This window comes from Scylla paramamosain, chromosome 16 (genome assembly GCF_035594125.1).
Source record: "Scylla paramamosain isolate STU-SP2022 chromosome 16, ASM3559412v1, whole genome shotgun sequence".
NCBI classification, from domain to species: Eukaryota; Metazoa; Arthropoda; class Malacostraca; order Decapoda; family Portunidae; genus Scylla; species Scylla paramamosain.
The window spans coordinates 1,117,712-1,144,531 of NC_087166.1; the positions used below are offsets into that span (position 1 = coordinate 1,117,712).

The 26,820-nt window shown below is 41.6% G+C and overlaps 1 protein-coding gene across 1 annotated transcript in view; it reads right to left on the reverse strand.

The window, feature by feature from the left end:
• LOC135107836 (uncharacterized) overlaps positions 1-4,805 on the reverse strand; it is a 29,879-nt gene extending 25,074 nt beyond the window's left edge. The window contains exons 1-2 of the mRNA XM_064018121.1: positions 4,709-4,805; positions 4,435-4,545 (exon numbers count right to left, since the gene is read on the reverse strand). Of these exons, the coding sequence (XP_063874191.1) occupies positions 4,435-4,545; positions 4,709-4,805 (208 nt within the window). The remainder of the gene's footprint in view (positions 1-4,434; positions 4,546-4,708) is intronic.
• Positions 4,806-26,820: the final 22,015 nt, after the last annotated feature.

A 26,820-nucleotide genomic window follows, 5' to 3' on the forward strand; every position in this document is an offset into this window, starting at 1 on the left:
AGACTTGGCTCGTAAAGGAACACACACACACACACACACACACACACACACACACACACACACACACACACACACACACACACCAGCAGCTATTAAAAAGAATCTCTATGCATGTGATTTTCCAGTTATATATTCCATTAATTTATTGATATATGCATGTAAAGTGTATGCATGTATGTATTTATGCGGGAGTTCTGAATAACCTTTACTGTCTCACTAACTCCTCCTCTTCCTCTTCCTCCTCCTCTCCCTCTCCACCTCTTCCTCTTTTCTCCTTATTTCTCAACCTCCTCTCTTTCCTTCCTTTTCTCTTCCTTTTCTGTCTCTTTATCCTCCTCTTTTTCACTATTCTATTCTCTTTCTCTCGACCTTTCTCTTTCTTCCTGTTACACCAATCTCTCTCCTCTTTCTTCTGACTCCTAATTCACTCCCTCCTCCTACAACATTCTTCCTTCCTCCCTCCTCTTCTCTCTTGTTCCTTTTACTTTTCCTAACAACAGTTCCTTTCTCATATCCTCCACCTAACATTCTTCTTTGTCTCTCTTGTTCCTTCTACTTCTCCTTCTCGCATCTCTTCCTTACATTCCTCCTCGTCTCTCTTATTCTACTCCCACGTCTTCGAAACAGCTCCTTTCTCATCTTTCTTTCTTTCTTGTCTCTCTTGTTCCTTCTAATCCCTGTCTTCCTAGCAACAACTATCTCATCCTTCCCTTCTACTAGCACAGCGCCTCCACGTCTTCGTCCTCGTCCTCTCAGCCGCTGCCTCCTGCTCGCATACAAGTGGCTACATCTCTCTTTTCTAAGCGGGTGCAATCGACACACCTCCGTCTGCTCGGCGCTGAAGCTAACGTCGACTTAAAGATAATTTAAAGGGGACTCCTAACCTTAACTGGAGATCCTGCTGGCTGAGGCGTGGCAAAGGAGAGGGAAGGATCTAAGACCTAAGTGTGGAAGGATGGAAGGATAGAGGGAAGGAAGAAAGCAGGTAGGAAGTGGATGGTAGGATGAAATTTAAGAAGGAAGGAAGGAAGGAAAGAAGGAAAGGAAAAGAGGAAGCAGGTGCAAGGATGAAAATGGAGGAGGAAGGAATGGAGGAAACCAATGAATATATTAAAGAAAGAAAGCGAGAAAAGGAAGGCAGAAAGAGAGGAAGCAAGGAAGAAAATGAAGAGGAAAAGAAAGAGAGAAGGAAGGAGTGAGGAAGAATGTGTAAGGATGAAAATGAGGGAGGAAGGAGTGGAAGAAACTAATGAATAGATTAAAGAAGGAAAGATAGAGAAGGAAGGAAGGGAGGAGGGAAGCAAGGAGAGAAGAAAGGAAGGAAGGGTGGAAGAAGAGAGGAGAAAAAAGGGAAGGAGGAAGCAGGTGTAAAGATGAAATTAAGGGAGCAAGGAACAGAGAAAATTAATGAATAAATTAAAGGAAAAGATAAAGAAAGAACGGAAAACCAAAAAAGTAGAGGAAAGGATGAAAACCAACTCGAAAAAAAAAGAAGGAAAGAGGGAAAAAGGAAGGAAGGAAACTTGTAAATAGACGAGACAAGATAAAAGGAAGAAAAAAAAACGAAAGAAGGAAGAAAAGGAGGAAGAAGATGACACGGATGACTAAAAAAAAAAGAAGAGAAGATAGAAGAGATGACACAGGTGAAAAAAATGAGGGGAAGAAGGAGAGAGGGAACAAAAAGAAGATACTGGATAGAGAAAAGGAAGAAAAAATATAGAACTGACATAGAAAAACTAGAGAAAGAAGGAGAAAAAATACTGACGGGGAGAAAGAAATAAAAAAAAAGAAAAGGAAAAAAAATGGACGAAAGATTAAGAGGAAGATGAAAGGGGGAAGAAATATCTACCTAAAATTAACGAGAGAAGTGAAAAAAAAGGACTCTCTCTCTCCCCCTCTCTCTGATAAGGAAATAGAGGATGTATGGGTGGATAAATAAAGAGGAGAAGAAAGGGAAGAAGAAAAGAAAAAAAAAACTAGGATGGATGAGGGAGGAAAAAGATGAAAACCAAAAGGAAGGAAGGAAAGAAGAACTAAAAAATAGAACCAACACGGGCGGAGGACAGGAAATAAATGGAGAAAAGGAAGAAGAAAAGGAAAAGAAAAGACAAAGTGATAAAGAGAGGAGGTAAGAAAGATATAGTACGAAAAAAGAAAAGAAAAAAGAAGAAGTAAGAAAAGACAAGGAAATAAAAAAAGAGAAAATAAAAAGAAAAAGTAAGAAAAGAGAGACAAAGTAAGAAAAAAGACGAAAAGAAAAAGAACAACGTAAAAAAAACAAGAAAAAACAAGGAAATAAAGAAAAAAAGAAACTAAGAAAGAAAAAAAACAATTGGAAAGAAAGAAAAGTAAGAAGAAAAAAGAACAAAAGTAAGAAAAAGGACATAGTTACATCAGTTTGTCAAGCACGAGGCAGCACAAGGAGGCGGGAAGGACACAGGAAAGCTGCCGAGGCGAGGACAGAATAAAAGAATGCCCTCGAAGGAAGACTAAATAAAGGAGATAGAACAGGAGGATAAAACTCACACCTGACGAGTAAATCATTGTTGTAACGGCAGGTGTGCAAATGTGGAGCAAACAGGTGTGTACGTAATGTGTATGCGTGTGTGTGTGAGAGAGAGAGAATTGCGTGTGGTATTTAGCAAGCTGGTTTTACTTATTAATCTTTCTTATTAACCTTTTTTTTCGTTTTGTTTTATTTTCCTTTCGTTCTTTTAGTTTATTTAAAACCACATACGTATTTTGTTTACATCTAATTCGGTAGTTCTATTATTTATCTATTTATTTTTTTATTTGCACTGAATGATAATAACTGCTTCGGTAATTTAAAAGACTTTTATATCCTAGGTTTGTGAGCTGTTGTTGTCGTTGTTGCTGTTGTTGTTGCTGTTGTTGTTGTTGTTGTTGTTCCTGTTGTCATCGTTGTTACTACTACTACTACTACTACTATTACTACTGCTACTACTACTATCATCATCATCAACCTCATTTTAAAAACCTTCACACATCATAAGGTCAGCTAGTGAGAAGACTTTTCAGCCGTGCAGATGTCAGGCAAGCTGCTTTGCTCTTTGTTGACTTTAAAACAACTCGAGCCGGGTATTAAATGTCATGTCAATATCAGCTTTTTAAAGAACGTTCATTTTTCTTTTTCTTTTCTTTTTTTTCTTTTTTTTTGGGTTGTGAGTGAAGGCAAAGGCAAAGATCACAGGTTCGAATCAAGTTTCACTGAGATAAAAGCTTATTAACACTTGTACTTCTGATTAGAGGGTTTGGACTCAAGGTAAATATTAACTGCAATAATTTCCGAGCTTGTACTACTTTTTCTATCTTTTATAATGAAGGTAAAAGCAAAAGGCTTCGGCTCAGGTTAAGTATAAAATGAGGCATAATGCTCACTAACATATACCATTGTGATTAGTGGTTTAATCACACGTTTTTTCTTAGTACATCTCATTCATAAACATCCCCAGGTGAGCATTATCCCTTCGTCTGTGTTCTCAGTAACCAGCAAAGGCAAGGCGATCACGGGTTTCCCCTCAGCCTTAACACAATGGTCTGCCGCAAGAGTAGAGGAAAATTATTGTGATAGACAACTCTGAAAGCAAAAGTAGTGACCGGGTGCACCAAAGCTTCCAGTGGCTGTAATTTCGTTCTTACTCGGTAAACAAAACAGTTCTGTGACATTTTAAACAAGAATAACGCGCTTCATGTCGAATTTACTGAAGTTGTCAATTGTACTGCTTAAACAAAATATTATAATTTCAGCAGGTTTTTTAAAGTTTACTATTTGAAGTTTTCCTTTATATTTTTAGATTTTCCTCTTCACCAGCCTTTAGTAACCCGTTTGTTCTTGATGAGCTGCCTCCACCTATCTCTCGCCTGTCATGCTGATACCAGTGTTTTCTTAAATAATGAAGTTAAAAGTAAGAATAAGAGTCACTAACCACAGTATCCTCCCTTCGTATGTCTTTGTAACACTGAAGTGACAAACAAGGACTTGAGAACCGTGATGGAGATAAAGCGTTGACGTCTTGAGTAGAATCGTCCCATCCAGCACATATTACAGCACCAAGCTCCTTGTATCCTCCCTTGACATGTCTATTAAGCTGCCTTTCAAGTAACGCCGTTCTTGAGTGCTGTTGACGTTTTCCTATTTACACGTGAGAACAGGGCGACAAGAGACTTTAAATAGAATAAAAGAAAACGTGCCGCTGGTGCATGTGACGCTCCACGGAGGATGAGGAAAAGAGAAAATGAGACGCACTTAACATCGCCTTTCATCGCGTATTTATCTCTTTTTGACAACACTCATTCATCAAAACGTCTGGGAAGAAAATTTTATGTGCATCATTCTGGTGAAGGGTTGTTTGCTGTGGCTGTCTCCACCTCGCATCTCGTTTCTTCTCTTCTCCGCTCCACACTCCCTCACACCTGCCTCCGTTGCCGCCTCTTCAGGAGCGCCATCCACCGGGGCAGACTCTTCACGGAGCGGCTTCTCGCAGGCCGCATGCAGCCCCAAGCGATGCTTCCACAGCGGGGCGGCTGCGGCAAAGTCTAAGTGGGTAGAGACTAACTCCTAGGTGGGTCTAAACTTCTTCAGTCTCTCTTCACATATATATATAATTATATACTTTATTGTTGCACCATTTTGAACACTGGCTGGCGTGTCATGAAAGCACTGCACCTGGCACTGCTAGTTAAGCACCCTCTCCTTGCTCCATATATTGCAGGCACCTCATACTACTGCCCCTTGCTCCCGTGACTTCAGGTGCTGGGGCAAGGGGCTTCACACCTGAACACATTTCACAGGCGGGGCTCGGAAAGAGGGGGTGGGGGGATAAGGCGGGAAGCAGGTTGATGATGGGGCGACGTAAATTACCTCGTTAGCAACTTTTGTCCGCTCCAGTCACCCCTCGGGGGGACAACGGCGCTTGGGTTTGGTGGTCCAGCGGCAGTGATGGTGGTGGTGTTGGCGTGAAGGATTGATAAAGTTAGGGGGTAAAGTATTAATGGGCATACTTGTGGTGGTACTGATGGTGGTGATGGTAAGAGTAGTAATAGTAGAAGTAGCAGCAGTAAATAGGTGTAAATGGTGTTTATGATTGTGCTGAGTGGTGGGGATATTGAGAAAAATATAGTAGTAGTAGTAGTATTTTTGTTGTTGTTGTTGTTGTAGCTGCAGCAGCAGCAGGAGCAGCAAGCAGCAGCAACAGCAGCGGTGTCAGTTGTTGTATCCTTAGTAACGACGGTTATAAATAGATGTGTCTGTAGGCGATGCTTTGGGGAATTATTGCCACGTGACGCATGTGAAGTGGTTCGTAGTCTTATTTTTCTTGTGTATTCTTTCTTTCTTTTGTTCTTTTCTCTTCTTTTCTCTTTTTTCTTTTCTGAAATGTTTATGTGGAATCACTAAATGAGCACTTAAATGAAGAGGAGAGAGGAAGAAAGGAAAGGACAGGGATGTAAGGAAGGGGAGATGGCGAAACTTGATGATGTATATGAGGCACGTATGAATACACACACACACACACACACACACACACACACACACACACACACACACACACACACACAAAGCATCTATCACCGTGATGTCTTGCCTCGTCATTCACAGCTCGTATTACTGAATATTTCTGTTTTGTCCTTCTGCCTCTTCTTATGATCATTCTTATTCCTTTTTGACTGTGGTGTTTGGTGCGCAGGTCCTCCCTTTACACTTCTCCAGTCTCTCTTCACCTTTCCCCATCACTTTATTGCAACACTTTTTGACAACACATTTTTGCTAACCTTCTTGACAAACGTCCTTTTTTTTTTTTCTTTGTCAATGTTTGATTTCCTGCCACAGCAATTAATTAAGACATTTTTTTTTTTTTTTCGAAACTTTTAATAATGTTTCCTGATAAAGCAATTTTTAACAATACGTTTATGACGAAACCTTTTAACATTTCACTAACACAACACCAGCAACACTTCTGACAACACTTCTTCACCACACTTTTTGACAACAATCCCTTTTTTTTTTTTTTTTCTTATTTGGCAAGACTCATTCATCACATCGTCTAAGGAGAGAAAGTGCTACTACGTGTTTGTCTGGGCGCCTCTCGCTCCCTCGCGCTCACCTTTTTTTTCTTCTCGTTTTCTGCGTACTCTGAAAACTCGCCAGTCTTTTGTTGCTTAGTTTGATTGCCTTATACCAACTTTTTACTTCCAGTTTACCGAAAAAAAAATTGATTGGAAAGTGTAGATCCCAAGAGTATGAAACCGATGCCGTCATACGATAAATGCCGAGATAAGAAAATGAAAAGTAAAAGACTGAGGAAGAAGTGAGTAATGGAGTGAAAGAAGAGGAAGAACAGGGTAAACGAGGAGCTGATGGAAGAGGAAGAGGAGCAAACAAACCATGAGTAGCAGTAGGTGGAGGAGGTGGAGTAAGAGGATAACAGGATCAAGAGCAGCAGCAGGAAAAGGAGGAGGAAGTGGAGGAGGAGGAAAAGGTGACGAAAGAAAAAAGAAAAGAAGATAGACAGAAGAAGAAGAAGTGGAAGACGCAGGAAGGAAGGAAGGAAGGAGGGAAGGAAGGAAGGAAAACAATGAATGGATGAAATGATGAAGGAAGAAAAAAAAGGCAAATATAAATAAAATGATGAACGAAGACAAAAAAAAAGGACAGAAGAAGAGGAAGAGAATGATAACGCAAAAGGAGAGAGAGAGAGAGAGAGAGAGAGAGAGAGAGAGATGAGAGAGAGAGAGAGAGAGAGAGAGAGAGAGAGAGAGAGAGAGAGAGAGAGAAAAGAAATAGGACTTGAATTATACCGAATCAAAATAAGACTAAACAAAAAGAAAGGAGGAAAAAAAAAGCAAAAACTAGGAATTTATTTACACTGCATCAGAAAAAAAAGAAAAAAAAAAGAAAAAGAAAAGAGACTACTTGAAATGGAGGAGGAGGAGGAGGAGGAGGAAGAGTGGGGGTTCGAACAGTCCTTGAGGGCGTGGGGTGAGAGAGCAATGAGGTGCGAGACGCGAGACTAAAACACACGATGGATGACATGAAGCTTCGTTTGTTTACCAGTGATGAATGACCGCGACGTGGCGAGGGTCGGACGAGGAGGACAAAATGGAATGGGCGAGGGAATGGGAAAGAGAGAGGAGAGAAATGGGGAATGTAGAACGAAAGAGGAATGGAAAGGACAGAAAAAGGAGAGAAAGGAAGGAGAGGAGAGATAGAGAGGGAGAGGAGAGGGAGCGGGAGAGGTGTAAGGGGTACTGTTAGAGATGAGAGAGAGAGAGAGAGAGAGAGAGAGAGAAGAGAGAGAGAGGAGAGAGAGAGAGAGAGAGAGAGAGAGGAGAGAGAGAGAGAGAGAGGGGAAGGGTGGGTGTGGATAAAAGAAAGGAGAAATGAAAAAGGAAACCAAACAAAATAAGAGAGAATAAGAGAAGTATATGAAATAGTGAAAACGTGAAGATGAGAGGGGAAACAGAAAGAATGGGAGAAAGATAAGGAAGGAATAAATAAAGGAAGAAATGATAATGGTAAGTAAGCAGAATGAGAGATAGAAGGGAGGAGAAAGAAATATTGGAAATAGGATATAAGAGGGAAGAGAACAATGAGAAGTGAGATAGAGGAGGAGATGAGAAAAGAGTAAGGAAGAGAGAGAAATAGTGTAAGATACTGTAAGAGAGAAGGGGATAGAGAAGAACGAGGAAGAGAAGGATAAAGATAAGTAAATAGCAGGAGATATAAAAGGGAGAAAGGACACGCAAGAAGAAGAGAGAGAGAAGAAATAAGAGAGGAAATTGCATAAGGGTAAGAAGGGAAAGGAAGGGAAAGAGGAAGAAAGAGATGGGAGGGAGGGAGGGAGGGAGGAAAGAGAGGGAGGGAGGAAGGACGGAAGGAAGGAGAATGGAGGAGGGTGGAAGATAAGCAAGCCAAGATACCAGAGTGACATAAACTTAAAAGGAGAAGCTAAATTTTAATGAAAAGGAAGATGTCAAGTCTACGTAAGAGGAGGAGGAGGAGGAGGAGGAGAAAACCAAGGAAATAAAATCTTTAAAGCATAATTCCAAGTGACAGAAAATTAGAATATAATAGCGAAAGCAACAAAGCACGCACATAAATACGATAATTACCTTTTAAGCAACACACACACACACACACACACACACACACACACACAGACAATTACACTGGAAATGAATTTAAACGAAGAAGGAAAGCGACGTGCAGTAAAACAAACCAAAGAAAAAAAAATAAACACACACAAGAATAAACACGAGAGGAGAGAGAGAGAGAGATAGAGGAGAGAGAGAGGAGAGAGAGAGAGAGTAGAGAGAGAGAGAAGAGAGAGAGAGAGATGAGAGAGAGAGAGAGAGAGGAGAGAGAGAAGGAAGAACAGGAGGGAGAAGTGAGCGTGACAGGCCTCTCAAGAACCTGGCCTCAGTAATGAAATAAGCCATCGCGACAGGAGAAGAAGGGGGGGGGGGGGCGAAACTCCCCTTGAAAGAAAGCAACAAGAGAGAGAGAGAGAGGAGGAGGAGAGAGTAGAGAGAAGGAGAGAGAGAGAGAGAGGAGAGAGAGAAGGAGAGAGGAGAGAGAGAGAGAGAGAGAGAGAGAGAGAGAGAGAGATAGGAGAGGATGGAAGGGGCACAAAGAATGAAAGATAAGAGGAAAGAAATTTTTGGAATGCGGGAAGAAAGTGAAAGGGGAGTAGACAGAAGGAAGGAAGGAAAGAAGGAAGGAAAGACAAAAATAAGAGAGTACAAAGGAGAGAGGGAGGCAAAAGAGACGAAATAAGAGAACAAAAGGAAGAGTAGAAAGAAGGGAGAAGGAAACGGAGAGAAGAAAAAAAAATAAGTACAGGTGGAGGAGGTAGAAGAGAACAGGAAAGTTAATAATAAAGAAAAAAAGAAAGGAAGAGAACAGAAGGAGAGGAGAGAAGGGAACACAAGGAGGGAGATGTTAACTTAAAGAGAAAGAAAAAAAATAAAGAGAAAGAAGGAGAGAAAATGGGAGGAGGAAACAAGTGCAAGGAATGAAAGAGATAAGAGAAACACGAACAAGAATGAGAGAAAAGGAGGAAAGGAAAGAGGAGATAACAAAAATATAATAAAAGATAAACCGAAGAATGGAGGAAAAGAGGAGGAGGAAAGAATAAAGTACAAGGAGGGGAGGAGGAAAAGAAATTAGGGGAAAGAGAAACCAAAAAAATAATTAAAGGAAGAGAAAAGAGAGCACAAGGAAGGAGGGGGACAAGAAAAAAAATCTGAGAAAAGAAGAAAGAAAAGAGAGAAAGGGGAAAAAGTACATGGAGAGGGAGAGGGAAGAGAGAGAGAGAGAGAGAAAAAAAAAGAGGAAGAATGAGAGTAGCAATGAAAAACGGAAAAGGCTGGAAGGAAGGAGGAGGGAGAAGTACAAAATGAGAGCTGGGAGGGAGGGAGGGAGGGAGGGAGAGAGGGAGAGGGAGGGAGGGAGGGAAAGAAAACAAAGATAGAAAAGTGCAAAGCGATGAAGGAAGAAATTGAAGCCTGCTCTTAAGGGCGGGGAGAGAGAGAGAGAGAGAGAGAGAGAGAGAGAGAGAGAGAGAGAGAGAGAGAGAGAGAGAGAGAGAAATAACAGGGTAGCGGAGGTGAACACGGAAGAGTAACGAGAGAAGAAATTATCCTCCTCCTCCTCTTCATCCTCCTCCTCCTCCTTCTCTTCCTCCTCCTCCTCCGCCTTCACCTTTACCGTGCTACATCTCTTACCTTGTATTTTTCTCTTATTAAATGAGATTAGATAGTGTAGCTTATCACTAACAGCCTCGTAAAGGTTAATAGGTCTGCTATTACTTGTTCTTCTTTTGTGTTCCTTGTTGTGTCTTTCTGTTCCTTCCCGTCCTCCTCCTGCTGTCGCTCCTCCTACTGCTTCTTTTCCTCTACTTCCTCCTCATTTTCTGCTTCCTCCTCCTTCTCTTCTTCCTCCTCCATCTCTTCTTACTCCTCCTTCTCTTCCTCCTTCTCCTCGCCCTCGTCTCTTCCCAGCTCACGATCAAAACGATACCAGTATTTTGTCACAGAAAACTCAGCACCACCATCGTGTCCTCGCCGGATCAAAAGCACAAGGAAACCAAAGGAAAGCAGCCACAAAGGGGCCGCTGAGCTTCAAACACACTCTAATAGGAGCGCCGCGTCCCCACCCCGTCCTCTTTCTCTTCGCGTAACGATACAGTGCTCACGGGGCGGCTCTCCCTCTCCCTCTCTCTCTCTCTCTCTCTCTGTCCTTGCCGTGAGAGCCTCCAACGTGACGGCGGTGTGAAGGAGCTATACTTTATGTCTCATTTTTATTCTGAGTGTCTTCAAGCTTTCCGGAGTTTCTGTTTTTCTATCACTGAAGGGAATGTGAACCTTTAGAATATTCAACAGCATCTTTTAGCTTTCTGGTTTTCTATCATTGAGACAAAATTGTGTACCCGAAGAATATTAAAGTGTCTGCGCTTCTCGGATTTTTCTGTCACTGAGAGGAGCGTGAACTCAAAGAACATTAAATAGAATCTTTAATCTCCCGAGTTTTCTGTCAATGAGAGGTGTGTGAACCGTAAGGACATGAAGCCATATCTTGAAGCTTCCCGGTTTTCTATCACTAACACTACACATTGTAAAAAGAGCTTCCAAACGTGACGCCTCTGATGTTTGTGAGTTACGGTTTGTGTTTCATTGATGTATTCTGTACCGGTAAGACTTATTTGTACTGAAAGGCAATGTGAAATACAAGAAGACTGCATAAAACAATGGTGTTCCTGTTTCCAAATGTGACACAGATATTAAAAACCTACACTTTATATTTCACTAATGCCATGAGGCTTTTCGGACTTTTTGTGACTAGAAATAAGAACAGAAAGAGCTTTACACGTGAAAAGACTGGACCATTGCCTTGAGTTTTCATACGTGACACAGACGCAAGAAAACATGATAAATATATACATTTCAACTTAAATACATATCTTAAAAATTCTAAACAATCTTAAAAATTCTAAATATATTTAAAAATATAAACAAAACTTTGTCTCAGTGAAACTCTCCGAACATGACAGACGATATGAACCCACACAACACGCTTCAGTCACAGGTATGTTTAAATATCCTCAGTTTCCTACACATTACAGGAAATATGATCCGAAGAGGAGTATGCAATGAAAAAGCTATGACTTAATTATGAAAGTAAAAAAAAATCAACAGATATATTAGGTAGTTTATATTTCTTTATCTATCTTGGAATTCAATCCGTGTCCTAAATTACAGTGCATTTTTTCTTCCATAATCAAGACAAACTCTGGCCGGGAGCAACAAAGACTATAAAAAAAGATGGCAGTCCGAATACCGTAAAAAAAAAAAAAAAAAAAAAATTAACTGAAGTTTGAAAAGACTGGATATGAAAGAGAGAGAAAAAAAAATAATAATAAAAAATGCATCCCTGTTATATAAATCCTCAGACGCGGCAGAAACACTACAACACTACACTATACATTTACTTCATATTCTTTGTATTTCCAAGCGGCCTCAGGTTCCTATCTTGCCCGAGACACACACCCGGAGAGGACTAGATGCGATAAAAGAAATTAGCAGAGCTCGGGATTCCAATAACAGCTGCAGGCGAAGCGATAGTCCATTAGCGGTGATGGAAACGCATTCAGACCATATGGGGAGGAATCAGAGTCTCAATTCGCTTACTAGTGCTGCTGTGAAAGGCATTCAAATCCTGTTTATTATTATTAATGCTTACATTCCGAAGCTGGGATATGTTATGTTGCGCTGGATGATTTCTTTACGTAACTAACAAGGGGAAGTGCTTAAAGAGAGAGAGAGAGAGAGAGAGAGAGAGAGAGAGAGAGAGAGAGAGAGAGAGAGAGAGAGAGAGAGAGAGAGAGAGGCTACCACACTGCACCAAAGGGAACCCAGAAGAGCAAGAACCGCCGCGAATAACAAGGTCAAATGAGACTCTGATAAGGGATATGAGAAGGAGATAAGAAAAGAGATGAGGTTGTTGGATAAAAGAGAAAGAAAGATATAAGTTATAATAGCCAGCGAATAAAAACGCAAGAGATAAAAGAAGGAAGCACCTGAGTGGGAGAAAAGCTCATAAACGGAAGGAGATGAGATTCTATGAGGCACAGCTGGAGACCAATCCTTGCACTGAGATAAGAAGCAGATCACTGGGGGGTAACAACACGGCATTGAATCATTAGAAGCACTGCAAGAAAGAAAAGTAAGGATTTAAAAGAACAGATTTTCCATTATGTACCACGGCTTAAGGTTCAGAAGTGCCTGTATATTAATAAAAATGACTGTGACCAACCATTTCACTGGGGGGTAACAACGCGGCATTAAACCATTAGAAGCACTGCAAGAAAGAAAATTAAGGATTTAAAAGAACAGATTTTCTATTATGTACCACGGCTTAAGGTTCAGAAGTGGCTGTATATTAATAAAAATGACTGTGACCAACCATTTCACTGGGGTAACAACGCGGCATTAAATCATTAGAGGCACTGCAAGAAAGAAAAGTAAGGATTTAAAAGAACAGATTTTCCATTATGTACCACGGATTAAGGTTCAGAAGTGGTTGTATAGTAAAAAGAAATATCTCTGTGACCAGCCATTTCACTGAGCTAAAAACACAGCATTAAATCATTAGAGGCACCTGTAAAATAGAAGAGTAAGGGTTTAAAAAGCAGATTTTCCAGTTCCTAGCCTTTGTAAGGTTTATAAGTGGCTGTAGTACAAAGAGATATGTGCCTGGGACCAATAATTTAACCGAGATAAGGAACAATTCACAGGGTTAAAAACAGAGTACGCAATTATTAGTGGCACTGCAAGAATAACGAAGGGCTAAAAAGAACAGATTTTATCACTTTATTGCCAATGTGATGTTTGAGAGTGGTTGCAGTATAAAAGAACATCTCTGACCTCAAAACTTTCACCAAGATATGCAGTTAATAGGACGGATCTACAGTAGAAGCAAGAAAGAAAATAATGACTTAAAAGGAGAGATTTTCAGATTTGTAAGCAGTACGATGTTTAAAAGTGGCTATAATGCAAAGGAATATGTCCCAGAGTGGCTTGAGATTAAGGAACGATTTGTCAAGGAGCAGTGGAGGGATTAACAACGATGATGGTGCTCGACTCGTCACAGAATCCTCACGTTTATGTTCGCCTTTAGTTTCCGCGGTATTAAGTGACTTTACAAACAGAGATTTACTTTGATTTTTTTTTCATTTTTCCACGCTCTGTTCTAGCGCCGAGAGATTTATATGTTGATCCGTTTCAAAGTTTTCATCTCTTTCTTACTGACTTTTATTTTTGCTTTTATCTTTCATACGGTTGTTACTACATGCTACTGTTACTGCTGCTATTACTTCTCTCTCTCTCTCTCTCTCTCTCTCTCTCTCTCTCTCTCTCTCTCTCTCTCTCTCTCTCTCTCTCTCTCTCTCTCTCTCTCTCTTACAAAATTTAATACTTCATATTTACTCTTCATACTATTGTTACTACTGTTGTTGTTGTTGTTGCTGCTACTACTACTACTCCTCCTCCTCCTCCTACTACTACTACTACTACTACTACTACCAACTTGTACCATTTAAACCACTCCCCCTGTTTTCACTTACACCACAGAGTTGAGCCCTTGCTGTTACTCTGCAACAAATATCACTTTAAATGAAACAGTTCAGCTTATGACAAACAATTTCATCACGGCCAACATTGCCTGGTATTATAGTCCGTTCTTCCTTTGTGTTCCTTTGTGTTACCGTTGCTGGCGAGAGAAAAAAAAAAATAAAAAAAAGAGTTTGGAATTGGTTTATCACTCCCACTGTCTGCTTCACTGTCCGCACCAGTCACCCTCATTTACCACGCAGTCCACGTTACAATGCAAACAACGCCAGCTTTTTTCCCTGCCAGCGAAATGCAACGCAGATGAGAGAGAGAGAGAGAGAGAGAGAGAGAGAGAGAGAGAGAGAGAGAGAGAGAGAGATAGCAAATAATTAAAATTTCTTTCTAAACAAACCTCACTAAACGCTAGCAAAGTATGGCCTAATTTTTTTCCCCCCAGGAAGACAAAATGAACGTAGCAAATATTTTTTTCCTCACTAGAACATAAAGGAAGCAGCTCTCGTTTTTCCTTTTTACCTACAAACAATATATTTTCCAAACAAAGAGGAGAATGAAGACCAGTAAACAAGAATGATATCTCTCTCACACCTTAAAAAAAAAAAAAATGTAAATATTATAAATGAGCAACTTTTACGATATACAAAGAAGAGACAGATGAAACGAACCCCAGCATTTTCCCTCATGACACAACATTTCCTGTCTATCTATACACCAGGCCGGCAGTCGCACACGGGCTGGCTCAGACAAAGCACCACACACTCACACACACTCACACACTCACACATCATTCACACCCCGTCGGCCCCCGCTGGAAGGAGATAAGGATGGACAGGCAAAGCATAACATAACACTACCTACGACCAAGCAAGAATCGGGCGAACGAAACCAAGAGACGTACCAGCAGAGACGGACATTCCTTTCTCCATCCTCAACCAAAATAAATAAAGTTCAAGAGGTGACCTTGGTGGAGAACGGCGGATGAGAAAGACGACCTTCCACCTTCACACCAACGCCACCTACCCTCTGTCCACCTCCACACCCTCCAGTCGCCATCTTCCGTCTTCCACTACCACCTACTACTAACCCTTCTCCATTATCTTCCACACTTCTTATCCTTCCTCTCTTTCTCCCTTCCACCACTCGATGTTTCTCTCCATCCTCCACTAGCCTTCATCCACTACCACCTTCTATCCACTTCCACCGCCACTAACCATCCCTCATCTCACACACCCACTCTTACAGCCACCCACCCTCCACCACCCGTCCAGCCCCACCGCCACCCACCTTCCACCCAGTAGCCCACGCCTGACACCCTCCACGTGCCTCTCTGGTCCTTCAGAGCAGCGACGACTCCTTCAGGCATTAAATTGGCGCGAGGAGGAGCGGCCGCCAAGTCTGTGCCGCTGAGTCTCGGGCCCTTGCATGAAGCAGGTGGTGGGGGAGCAGGTTCATTAAGTTACCAGGGTCTCGTAAAAGTCACCAGTAGTGGCGGTGGTAATAGCAGTGGAGGTGATGGTGGTAGTAGTAGTAGTAGTAGTAGTAGTAGTAATAATAGCAGTGGAGATGGTGGTGGTGCTAGTAGTTGTAGTAGAAGTAGTAGTGGTAGTAGTAGTAGTAGTAGTAGTAGTAGTAGTTTTTATGGAAGAATGGCTCATGCGTAGGGCAACACACATATAAGAAGCAAAGCACACTGAAATGCCACCTCCGTTGTGCCTTGATCAGCAAGATGGATCCCTGACACGGAAGCAGTAGTCATTCCAAGGAAAATCAGTATAATACCACATCAGGTTCCCCAAATTAGCAGAGGTAAAATACCACAGGCAACTCCGCTGTGGAGGATCCTGAGGAGAAACTGGGGCGATAGGACAAGATACGGATATGAGATCAAGGAGTCTAACGGAGAAGAGAGTAACAGGAGTGACAGCATAAGCGAAAAGGATTACAGGTTAGGAAAAGGTCAAGAATGTTGGGCGCTCTCCAAGACGGTCAGGAGTATGAGTAGGGTGGTGCACTAATTGCTGTAGGTCGTGGAGGATAGCAAAGTTAAAGGCTAGTTCACCAGGCTGTTCAGTGAAGGGGGAGGAAAGACGAGGCTTTGAGAGACCACCTCGAAAGGGAAGTGACGCAGGCTGTGGTCCACTTTGGAAGTTAGGTAATCGAAGAATGTACCAGTTAGGGGAGTTAGGTGTGAAATATGCAACACAAATTAAGTTAGTTTAGTTAGTTTAGTTAGGATGGAGGTTGTCAAGACACTTTGGGTCGATACCAGAAGAGCAGTCCAACCTGGAGACATTTCTGGTTCCCTCCCCCAGACGGGACTCCAAGACTGCTTCGATGCCATTTTAACTTTGAATTTTGAGTCAGAGACGTAAATATGTAAAATGCATGTAGTATTGTGTAAGAGGGAAGAAAGTTGTCTTTACAGGGCAGGCTGTGACTATCCTCTTGTGCTGCGAGACACGAAAAGAGACGTTCATGGAGTTCACAGCTGGGGCAAAGGCAAGTTCAGAGCACCCCACCTACACCAGTGTGCTTAAGCCCTCCCTGAGAATAATTATGGCATCGGCAGGTGTCTGCTACCTCCTCCTTTGGTAATAGTAGTAACAGTAAGACAATTCAAGGATAATAAACACCACCACCACCACCACCACTACTACTACTACTACTACTACTACTACTACTACTACTACCACCATTCCAATTCCATTCCAAGCACTTCGATCAAAACTGCCTCGCCACTTGCTCTTCATTCACTTACTCTACTACTACTACTACTACTACTACTACTACTACTACTCTTTGTCTCTCTCTCTCTCTCTCTCTCTCTCTCTCTCTCTCTCTCTCTCTCTCTCTCTCTCTCTCTCTCTCTCTCTCTCTCTCTAAACATTTTTCTTCGACTCTGTCCATTCCAGCCACAGAGAATTTCACTCACTCTCCTCTCCTAGCCTCCCATTCTTCCCTCTTATTTTCCTTCCTCCATTCCTCCCTTTCTCTCTCCCTCTCTCCCTTCTCTCCTTTCCTCCCCTCTCCCTCCTTCCCTCGCTCCCACCCTCCCTCCACCAGGCGTGTCGCGGCTATTGTATGCATCGCCTCACTACCGTCATTAATTTAACTCACAAGCAGATGGACGTAGAGAGAGAGAGAGAGAGAGAGAGAGAGAGAGAGAGAGAGAGAGAGAGAGAGAGAGAGAGAGAGAGAGAGAGAGAGAGAGAGAGAGAGAATATAAAGATAGTAACAACGAATGAAAGTCACTACATGAAATACCGATAGAAGAACTGAAAGCAAGCACTCCAACTTTAGCAGCCGAATATACATCTAATATACTACTGAAAAGTGTGTGTGTGTGTGTGTGTGTGTGTGTGTGTGTGTGTGTGTGTGTGTGATGAGTAACCAAAACTGTAACTTAAAATCAGATAAAATTGAGCAGGCTCCTCGGAATCCGTTCCTTGATGAGTCACAATAAATTCTAACACAAATAAATTATCCAAGGCAGTAAAATATCTAGAAAATTCAAGTTTTTTTTTTTTGTGTGTGTAATTTATATATCGTAGATCACTGATTTTAGCACCACTGAAAACCTGTTCGGGAGCCACAACGTTACAAGCAAATGAGAAGTCTGTGATGTAATCTCTCAAGGCAGCCAGGAGGTCACCAATTAGCGTCATATTATAGTGTTCCAGCCAACTTGTCGGATACAGTTGCTTTTGGTATTTTCGATGATTTACGTGAAGCGGATGGATTATGAACACAAGCCAGCGCTGTGGTGCCGCTGGCTGAGACTAGCACAGGTTGAGTCAGAGATCTGGAGTGAAGGAAGGAAACTTTTAAAAGTAAAACTCTTAAAGTTGCGTATATAAAATAATAAAATATAATAAAATATGCTGTGTATGAGAAACAAGATGACATTTTGTGCTCTAAGGAAACAAAGAACGACACATCCATTAAAGATGAAGTAGTTGCATGTTAAAGTTATGAAATGCTGAGGGAAGGTGGCACGAGAATAAACGAGGAAGAGTATTAATGATAACGAAACAAAACATTTACTTCCGTGAGATTTCCGTCAGTGTGAATAGCAGCGAGGAAATATTGGCAAGGATATTAACCTTCCGGAGGGGAAAATAGCTTCATAACTTGTATGCATGTCACAAACAATTCTAGGAAAGGAGATTACGTTCAGTGACTATTTTTAAGGGAATCAATTGACAAAGAAACTGGAGGCTGCTATGAATATTCAACACATTTCCATTTACTGAGCACTCGTATACTTCAATATTATAAGAGTGAATGAGAGCACCTTTGATCCTTTTACTACTACGGTTGTCCTTTATTAAACCTTTCTAGCACTGTAAAAATGGTTGACATGAGACGCAGGCGAGGAAAGACGGAAAACACACGGTTAATTTTGTCTTTTTACGCTGCAGAAATATTTTTCGAAAGCTTAGCACAAAAAATAGCATCAAAAAAAGTTACAGGTATTGAAGGGAGAAATTTGTCTAGCAGTGAAAGGGTTAAAGGTAAATGAATCATAAAAATAATATATACATTTGGATACGCACACACACACACACACACACACACACATACGTCTACTGCAACTTCCAAGACACTCATATACACAAAGGCTAAGAGTAAAATATACATCAAAACTCCAGAGAAACAAAGACGAGATCAGCCTGGCAACAACTGAGGGAAGGCACAAGAAAACGATAAATGTTAACGAGCAAATTTACAAAGCGAGGGGAGACTGAGACATATGAACTGTGGATATGAGCTTGATATGAATGAACCTGAGCAATAACTTCGAGATTTCTTCCACGAGTAATCCAATCGCAAAGTCAAAGAAGGAAGGATGATTACGAGGAAAATGATTACAGATCTTGAGAGAGACACAGAGGAGAAAAGCACCAAGCATCTTATTCTATTTCCTGCGAGTACATCAATGGTAAAAAACGAAGTAATTATTGTGGGAGGGGATGTTTATGGTGATAGTCTGAAGGAAAGTGAATGCATTTTAAGATACAGTAGAAAAAAAAAAAAAAAAACACGAAATAGCCCCTTTTTCCCTGCGAGTACCCGAATGGCAGAGGCGAAGTACTAATTACGAAATTTGTGGTGATGATCCGAAGTAAAAGTAATAAAATCTTGAGAGGGACACACTGAGGAAAGACACGAGGCACCTTTGTTTGCGAGTATGTCATTGGCAGAAGCCGGGCACTAATTATGTGGTGGTGGTCGTGGTGGTGCTGGTGGTGGTGATGGTGGTGGTAGCCGGGAAGAAAATGCGCACAAATTCCAGCATGAAATTTACGTTCTATATTTGGTAAATGACAAACTGATTTCTTCAATTTACATGCAAGAAAAAACAAAACAAAACATAACGAAACCATTAATTTCCCCATCCGCTAAAGAGCATGTAGTGGATGACAGCGCGCCTTTGCTGTAGAGAGATTCAAATACGTACCCATAGCGGCAAATCGATGCTGAGCGAGGGCAGTGCTGAGTCACAACACCTTAATGATATTCAATTACGAAGAAACGTTGAGAGGAACACCAAGCTGAGTAGTCCCAGAATATGAAGAACACTCGTAGATAAGTAGAATCTTAGTTTACGAGGAACTTAGGAAAAAAATAAGCAGAATTCTAAGATACGAAGAAGTTGAATCCCAGGTAACGAAAAAAAAAAAAAAGATAGAATTTAAGAACGAAAAGTTAAGAATTTTAAGTTGCCGTGCGGTAAATAAGTTACGATGGATACTTAAGTGGACTCTCAAGGTGCGTAACATCCTGAATTACGGAGAGCATCCAGAAATACGAAGGAAACTTGAGTCTAAAGTTAGTGAGAAAAGTCAGGTAGAATCGTCTTTTATGAATAAAATATAAAGAAAGAAACAAGAAAACAAAAAAAAAAAAGAAAGCAAGAAAGAAAAGAAAAAAAGGGAGAAATTTAAGAAGAAATGAAGAAAAGGAAGAAAGATAGAAAAAGGGAAGAACAAAAAAAGGAGAGAGAGAGAGAGAAAGAAAGAAGGAAAGAAAGACAAGGCAAGACACAACATAAAATACACATGAGCATCTCCATACTAAGAGTGATAAACAACAAGAATCCAGAAACGAAAACGGTGCAGAAAGAAAGACACGACAATACACACTCTCGTACCTCTACAATTAAAAGTAAGGACTCGTGAAACCAACTGACTCAAGAAAACTATACGTTGGAATTATACGCAAGTTTAAAGAAGAGCAGAGCAAACTGGTGATTCTGGTCTTAACGCTTGTCCTTTTCGTAATGCTTATAAAAATTTCATTGTTTCTAGTGGTATGAACTGTTGCAAATCACAGTGAAAGGGTTAAAGAAGTGTAGGACAAACTTGTGCTGAAATGCAACACCGCAAGCTTAACTCAGTCCCGGGAAAATAAACACATACACACACACACACACACACACACACGCGCTCGTACGTAAAGCGGGTTATATACTTTTTTAATACGGGATGTTCGTGTTTATTAAATATTCTACACTTCATATTTTTTTGCGGCAGCGCTAATTAAAGGCCGCACGTCTTTATGAAACCGCTTCACGCTGCCCTGTTTGTTGTGTGGCTGCGGTGGTGGTGGTGGTGGTGGCGGTGGTGGCAGTTAGTTTTACAATATTATTATCGTTATATTATTACCCTCATTATTCTCCTTACTATTAGAATTACTGGTATTGTTTCGTTCATTATTGTTGTTGTTGTTGTTGTTGTTATTATTATTATTATTATTATTATTATTATTATTATTATTATTATTATTATTATTATAACAACAACAACAACAACAACAACAACTGCTACTCCTCCTCCTCCTCCTCCTCCTCCTCCTACTACTACTACTACTACTACATTTACTGACAAACTCACTCCGCTACCACCACTTCTCTCTTCCTCCTCCATCTCCTCCTCCTCCTCCTCCTCCTCTTCCTACTACTACTACTACTACTACTACTACTACTACTACCACCACCACCACCACCACCACCACCACTGTCGCTGTACCCAAGGGAAAAGAGCAAGTGAATCCGGGGCGTTGTAACCTCATATATCTTTCCTGTCCCTGCGGCGATCGGAGACAGTCCTAACCAACCATTAGCTTCCCTCCCTTTCCTCTCCCCCCCCCCAAAAAAAAAGAGCAGTTGTACCTGGTCGTGTACCTGTACCATAGGGAACGTGGGACGATCAATTTGGGTTCATCTAATACTTAAAAAAATATAACTCAGTGGTCTGAAATCGACTCGTGTGTAACGTGTATACTTTGGCAGATCACGTGGTGGACATGTCATTGGAAGCGATCGTCTTTCAGTTTTTTTTTATAGTCGTGGTTAATGGTAAGTGGCATAAGTGGTTGACTCCCATAGTGTTCCGCTTAACTTTATTTTGTTTTTGTTAATAGTCAGATAACACAGCAGATTCATTCCCATAGATTAATTAACTTTGCTGCCCGTCGTGGTTAATGGTTGAACAGCATTGGATCTGCTCAAGTAATGTTTAGTTTCATCTTTTTTCTTTCTTTCAGTAGCACCAGCTGAATTACTCCCACAGTGTTTAGCTTCACTTTTTTTTTTAGTCATAGTTAATAGTTCAGTAATACACCAGATTCATTCCCATGGTATCATCTTCACCTTTAATATTTTTTTACACTTCGTTAAGAGTCGGATAGCACTCTGAATTTACTCTCATAGTGCCTCGCTTCATCTTTTTTAGTTAAGGATAATGTTTTCTTTTCTTTTATGCAGGAGAGGCACCGGCCAAGGCAACAAAAATTAGAAGAAAAAAAAAGTCCAGTGAGGTACCAGTCCCTATACAAAAATCAGAAACGACTGTCAAAAAATTGGAGGATAAGTGTCTTGAAACCTCGCTCTTGCAATAGTTCAAGTCGTAGGAAGGAGGGTATAGGTTAGAAGTAGCAGACCAGATTCACTCCCATAAAGTTTATCTTTTCTTTACACCTCAAGTCTTCAGATCTGCTGGCAATCTTATTGAACCTAACAAATGACAGACTCTCGGCGGCTCAGAAGGCTTAACATTGCAGGAACACGCCATACACAGTGTAAGCAGGTGTAGGACGTCACCTGACTTCAGGCCACGACTGTCGCTGTACCAAAAAGATTGCACTTGCATGATTCTTCTTTGTAGGACATGAGAGGGGCGTCATAACCAGGAGAGAGAGAGAGAGAGAAAAAAAAAAAAGATAAACTGTTCACGGCGTTTGATAATATCGAGATAAAAACTTAACCGAAACATCAGAACATAACCGAGGGGAGCTTGTAGAACTTGCAATATCGCGTAAGAACAAGACTTGAAGTTGGATGACAGGGGTAAATTACTGGTCTTGGTCGCGGTGAATCGAAAGAAGGCGGGACAGAGAATTGGGGATCGGGAGGGACCGAGCCATGATTTTTTTTTTTTTCTGGGTCCGTTTCCTCATGGCACCACATAATGGTGGTTAATCTTTTTCTGTCTGTCTGTCTGTCTGTCTGTCTGTCTCTCTCTCTCTCTCTCTCTCTCTCCCTCTACCGCCGCCCACCTACACCTGTCGGTTCACGTATAAGTCATTTTGAGGTGGATTGCTTACCTTTCGCCCCGTCCTTCACGACTCTAATGTGGAATTCTTGGTGTGGACTCGGGGCATCCCACCCTCGCCCCCCTCGCCATGGGGAAGCTGCGTCAGCATTCAAGACACGAGATGTGACTGGCTGGCGGCGCCTCCCTTCTTATTCCCGACACTTACATTCGCTGCACGATCAAAGCTTCTCCTGGAATTGCTTTATTAATAGTCCACAGGAATTTCTTATAAGATGACTGGCCCGCTGCCTCGAGTTTTCATTTTTTTTATTTTTCATTTTTTTTTCTGTTAAGCCAGCACGATCCGTCGACTTGAAAGGAAGGGAATGATAAGAAAATGGACACCTATGTTATTATGAACGATAGGAAATTCCTCTCTGACTTATCTTAAATGGAGAGAACACACACACACACACACACACACACACACACACACACACACACACACACACACACACACACACACACACACACACACGATAACGTCAAATCATACAGCGTGAATGCTTTACCATGCCCTATTACGTTGTTAATTATATTGATAAATTGTCTGGTTGCACGTGAGGGGGTAAGAAGAGACAGACTGCCGCCGCCACGCCGCGCTATGTACAAGACGCTCACTGCCCGCAGGAATCAGAATCTGAGTGGCTTTAATCACGAGGTAGGAAAATAAAAGCGCATTAATTACTTGAGCAGAAGGAGATTAGAGGTGAGGTGTGCAATGGCGGTAACATCAATTAGCTACGCCTTATTATCGGGGTATCGTTAATGCCTCTGCTGCTGTTACCGCCTCGTCATCTACCTCCTGTGCTGCTACTCCTACATCGCATTTTTTTTTTTTTTTGTCATTTTTACTTCGTCTCAATCCAACCTGTTCTTATCTGTTTTTTGTATACTCGTGCAGCGGGTTAAGCTTCTTGTCTCTCTTTTCAATACGATAACATGGACTTATTTAAAAGAGTTATTGTTGCTGCTGTTACACCGTTTTCTCCTCCTCCTTCTTCTTCTTCTTCTTCTCCTTCTCCTTCTTCTTTTCTCCTTCTTCTTCTTCTTCTTCTTCTTCTTCTCCTCCTACTTCTCCTCCTCCTCCTTCTCCTCCTTCTCCTCCTCCTCCTCCTTGTTCTTCTCCTTCTCCTCCTCCTACTACTACTACTACTACTACTACTACTACCATCAATACTACTTCGACTGCTACTACTACTACTACTCCAACCACCATTACTACTAACCAGCTCCAGAACCACTACCACTACATACAACAACTAGCACACACACACACACACACACACACACACACACACACACACACACACGACCACAAAAAAAAAAAAATAAATAAAAATACTTCCTCGAAAAGCAATCCTGAACAAATAGAATACATATATATATATACGAAAGATAAAAAAAAAAAAAAGAAGAGGAGGAGACTGAACTAGAGTTATCGTGAGTTCTCGGATGGTGGGAGACTCAGCGACAAGTCCAGTCATGACATTAGTATTCATATATATGCAGATCCCAGGCTACCCCGGCGAGTGATGTGGCTTTTTACTCTCCAGAAGGACGAGATTAAATCAAGCGTCTTGTTGGCAAGTCAGTGGCCCCCAAAACCAGGAGGAGGAGTTGACTCTGCCGTAACTTTGCCCTTTGTTGACGCCAGACAGAGAGAGAGAGAGAGAGAGAGAGAGAGAGAGAGAGAGAGAGAGAGAGAGAGAGAGAGAGAGAGAGAGAGAGAGAGAGAGAGATTTTATTTCCCTCTGATACATAAAAATATGCCCGCCTCCACACACACACACACACACACACACACACCTTTAACTATTTACATATCTAACTCAAGGGTATCGCGGCGGTGCGTGTGTGTCGAAAAAAAAAAACACATACAATCTTATTCTTTTACATTCAACAACGCCACAACCACTACCACCACCAGCACAACCACTACTATTACTACCATCACCTGCAGCGCTTCCATATCTCTTCCTCTCACATCCGTTCCCTCCGTCATCTCCCTCCTTCTCTTTCCTATCCCGAGGCCCAACGCACCTGTCTGTCTATACTCTTAAAGTCGCGGTGGCTGGATAGGAAGAGAACAGCACTGAGAGGGGTGAGGAGAGCAAGGGTGACGTGGATGACTTGGATGCTGCGGTTAGGTTACGCTGGGGTGGGGCAGGGCAGGCACGGTGGGGCGGAGTGAAGGTAGTAAGTGGGTGGTAGTAAGGCGGGCGAGGCTGAGTGAGGCTGGGAGAGGACTAAGACTGGGTGAAGATGGGTAGGAATGAGTAAGACTGCGTAAGGTTAGATGAGGTTGGATGAGCGGGTGAGGTTGGGAGATCTATGGGTGAGGCAGGGAGAGGCTAAGTGATACTGTGGGAGGGCAGGAGAGACCATGTGGCAGTGAGGCTGGGAGTAACTGGTTGAAGTTGGGTGAAGTTTGGCAATGTTGAGTGAATCTAGCCAATGTGGTAGTAGTAATTATGATTGCACTAATTACTGCAACATCAGCAACAACAGCTTCAATATAAGCACTTGGAACACGATTTTTTTAGTGTAAATAAGTCTTGGCTGTAAAATAGCAGTAATTATGCTAAGTAAGGCGAAGCTGAGGCTGGGGGAGGCTGGGTGGGCGAGGCGGGGTGAGGCTGAGTGTGGGAAGACGGGTTGGGGAAGCGGGGTGAGGTTGGGTAAGATAGTGTGAGGCTGGGTGGGGCTGTGTGAGGCGGGGTGGGCGAGGCGGGGTGAGACAGGTGATCAGTCAGGTCGTCAGGGTCAGAAAACACACTCCCACATTCCATTCTTCATCCTGTAGCGGCCTGACTCGGTAAGTGATTGGCCCCAAGACTGATCGGGCGGCGGTCGTGGTGGCCGAGGTGGAGTTTATGGCCTGACTGCCCCAGTGTTTTATTACGGGAGGAGCGGTTTATGTGGTGGTGGCGTGAGTGGCTTGCTGGATAAGTGGTTCACTGGTTTACTTACGGGTGTTGGATATCCTCGATGGTTTGTTAAGTGGTTAAGTGGTTGCCTGGTTGATTAAATTGCGGGAAGAACTTTGTGATCATTAAGCTGAGGGTTGTGTGGTGTAAGAGGTGATTAGGATTACAGATAATAGCAGGTAATACTTAGTTTGTGGTGTGGTATTGTTTTATTTCACCCTTGCTTTTACTGGCTTATATCCCTTACTTGAGATAATTCAGTGCAGCGTATCGTATAGAACCTCGTCATGGGCAACGGGTTTACTGCCTTTTGTTCTTCCCTTATGTTCCTTTGCGTTCAAGTTATTTTTTTTTCCTCTGTGGAGACTGGCCAAGGGAGAGAATTGGAGAAAATGCCAGCTCAACTTTCCCCTTCACAGAGTCAATGAAAAGTCAAAAGAAGCTGGTCAATGTAGTTTCATATTTCAAGACGCAGGAATGAGGAAAAATAAATAAATAAACGATACAGGTAGAGTACTAAAGTTTGCCATTGAAAGTGATGAAAGAGCAGGGATATTGGTTAACCTGTCCATTACTGTTACCTTGTAGTGGTGAAGAGGAAACCATCAGTGCTCATAAGAAATACAGAAAGTCCCCGCCATACCAGAACATTAAGATGAATATTGAAAGATTAAATACAAATATGTCATAAGAAAATCTATAGAAAAAAATGAGAAATATGATAAATGTGAGAATAGAAAAAGAAATGTAATGATGTGAAATCTGTTAATAAATATAGACAAAAAATCATCATCATTATAATTTCAGACTTTTATAATTGCACTGCACGACAAAGGGAATACATCAAGGGAGAGCAAAAATATAAATGTTAAAAGAAATTACAGAGTCCCACCTGCAGTGTGGACAGCCGACAATTTTAGCAGCCTGGACCGAGGCGACAAAAAGGCCTCCACCGCGCCCCTCCCGGCGGGCGGCGCGGGGCGAGGCGGGCACACCAAAGTTAGATTCACGTAAAAAATGAAGTCAGTAAGTGAGGCTGGGTCGCGAGCCAACACATTTAAAAAGTTCACCAAAAGTTTTAAGTCTCCCCGGAATGGAATGCGGTGCGGGAAAAAATGTCGAATGAAATATAGTAATGACGAAAAGACGTAAATATTTACTTTTAAGTAGAGCGTTATGTCACTCAAATGGAAGACCGGCCGCTGAATTTCACAAAGCTGTCATTCGCATTTCATGTAATTTTTTTATACTAAGATTTTTCGTGTTTTTTTTTTCTTTTTTCTTTTTTTCGCTTCCACTTTTGACATGGTTCCCGCGAGGCCATAATGCGGTGACAACGCTTCCGCCACGCTGACGATAATGGCTGAGATGATAATAATGATAACAATCGCCACGTGTGTCCGTCCCGCCCGGCAGAATTACACACTTATTAAGGGATGTGCTTTGATATTCACACAATTTGCTGCGGTAACTCATTATTAGCAAAAATGAATGCATTACTACCATTACTACTATTACTACTACTACTACTACTACTACTACTACTACTACTACTATTACTACTACTGCTATGATGATGATTTTAATAATAATAATAATAATAATAATAATAATAATAACAATAATAATAATAATAATAATAACAACAA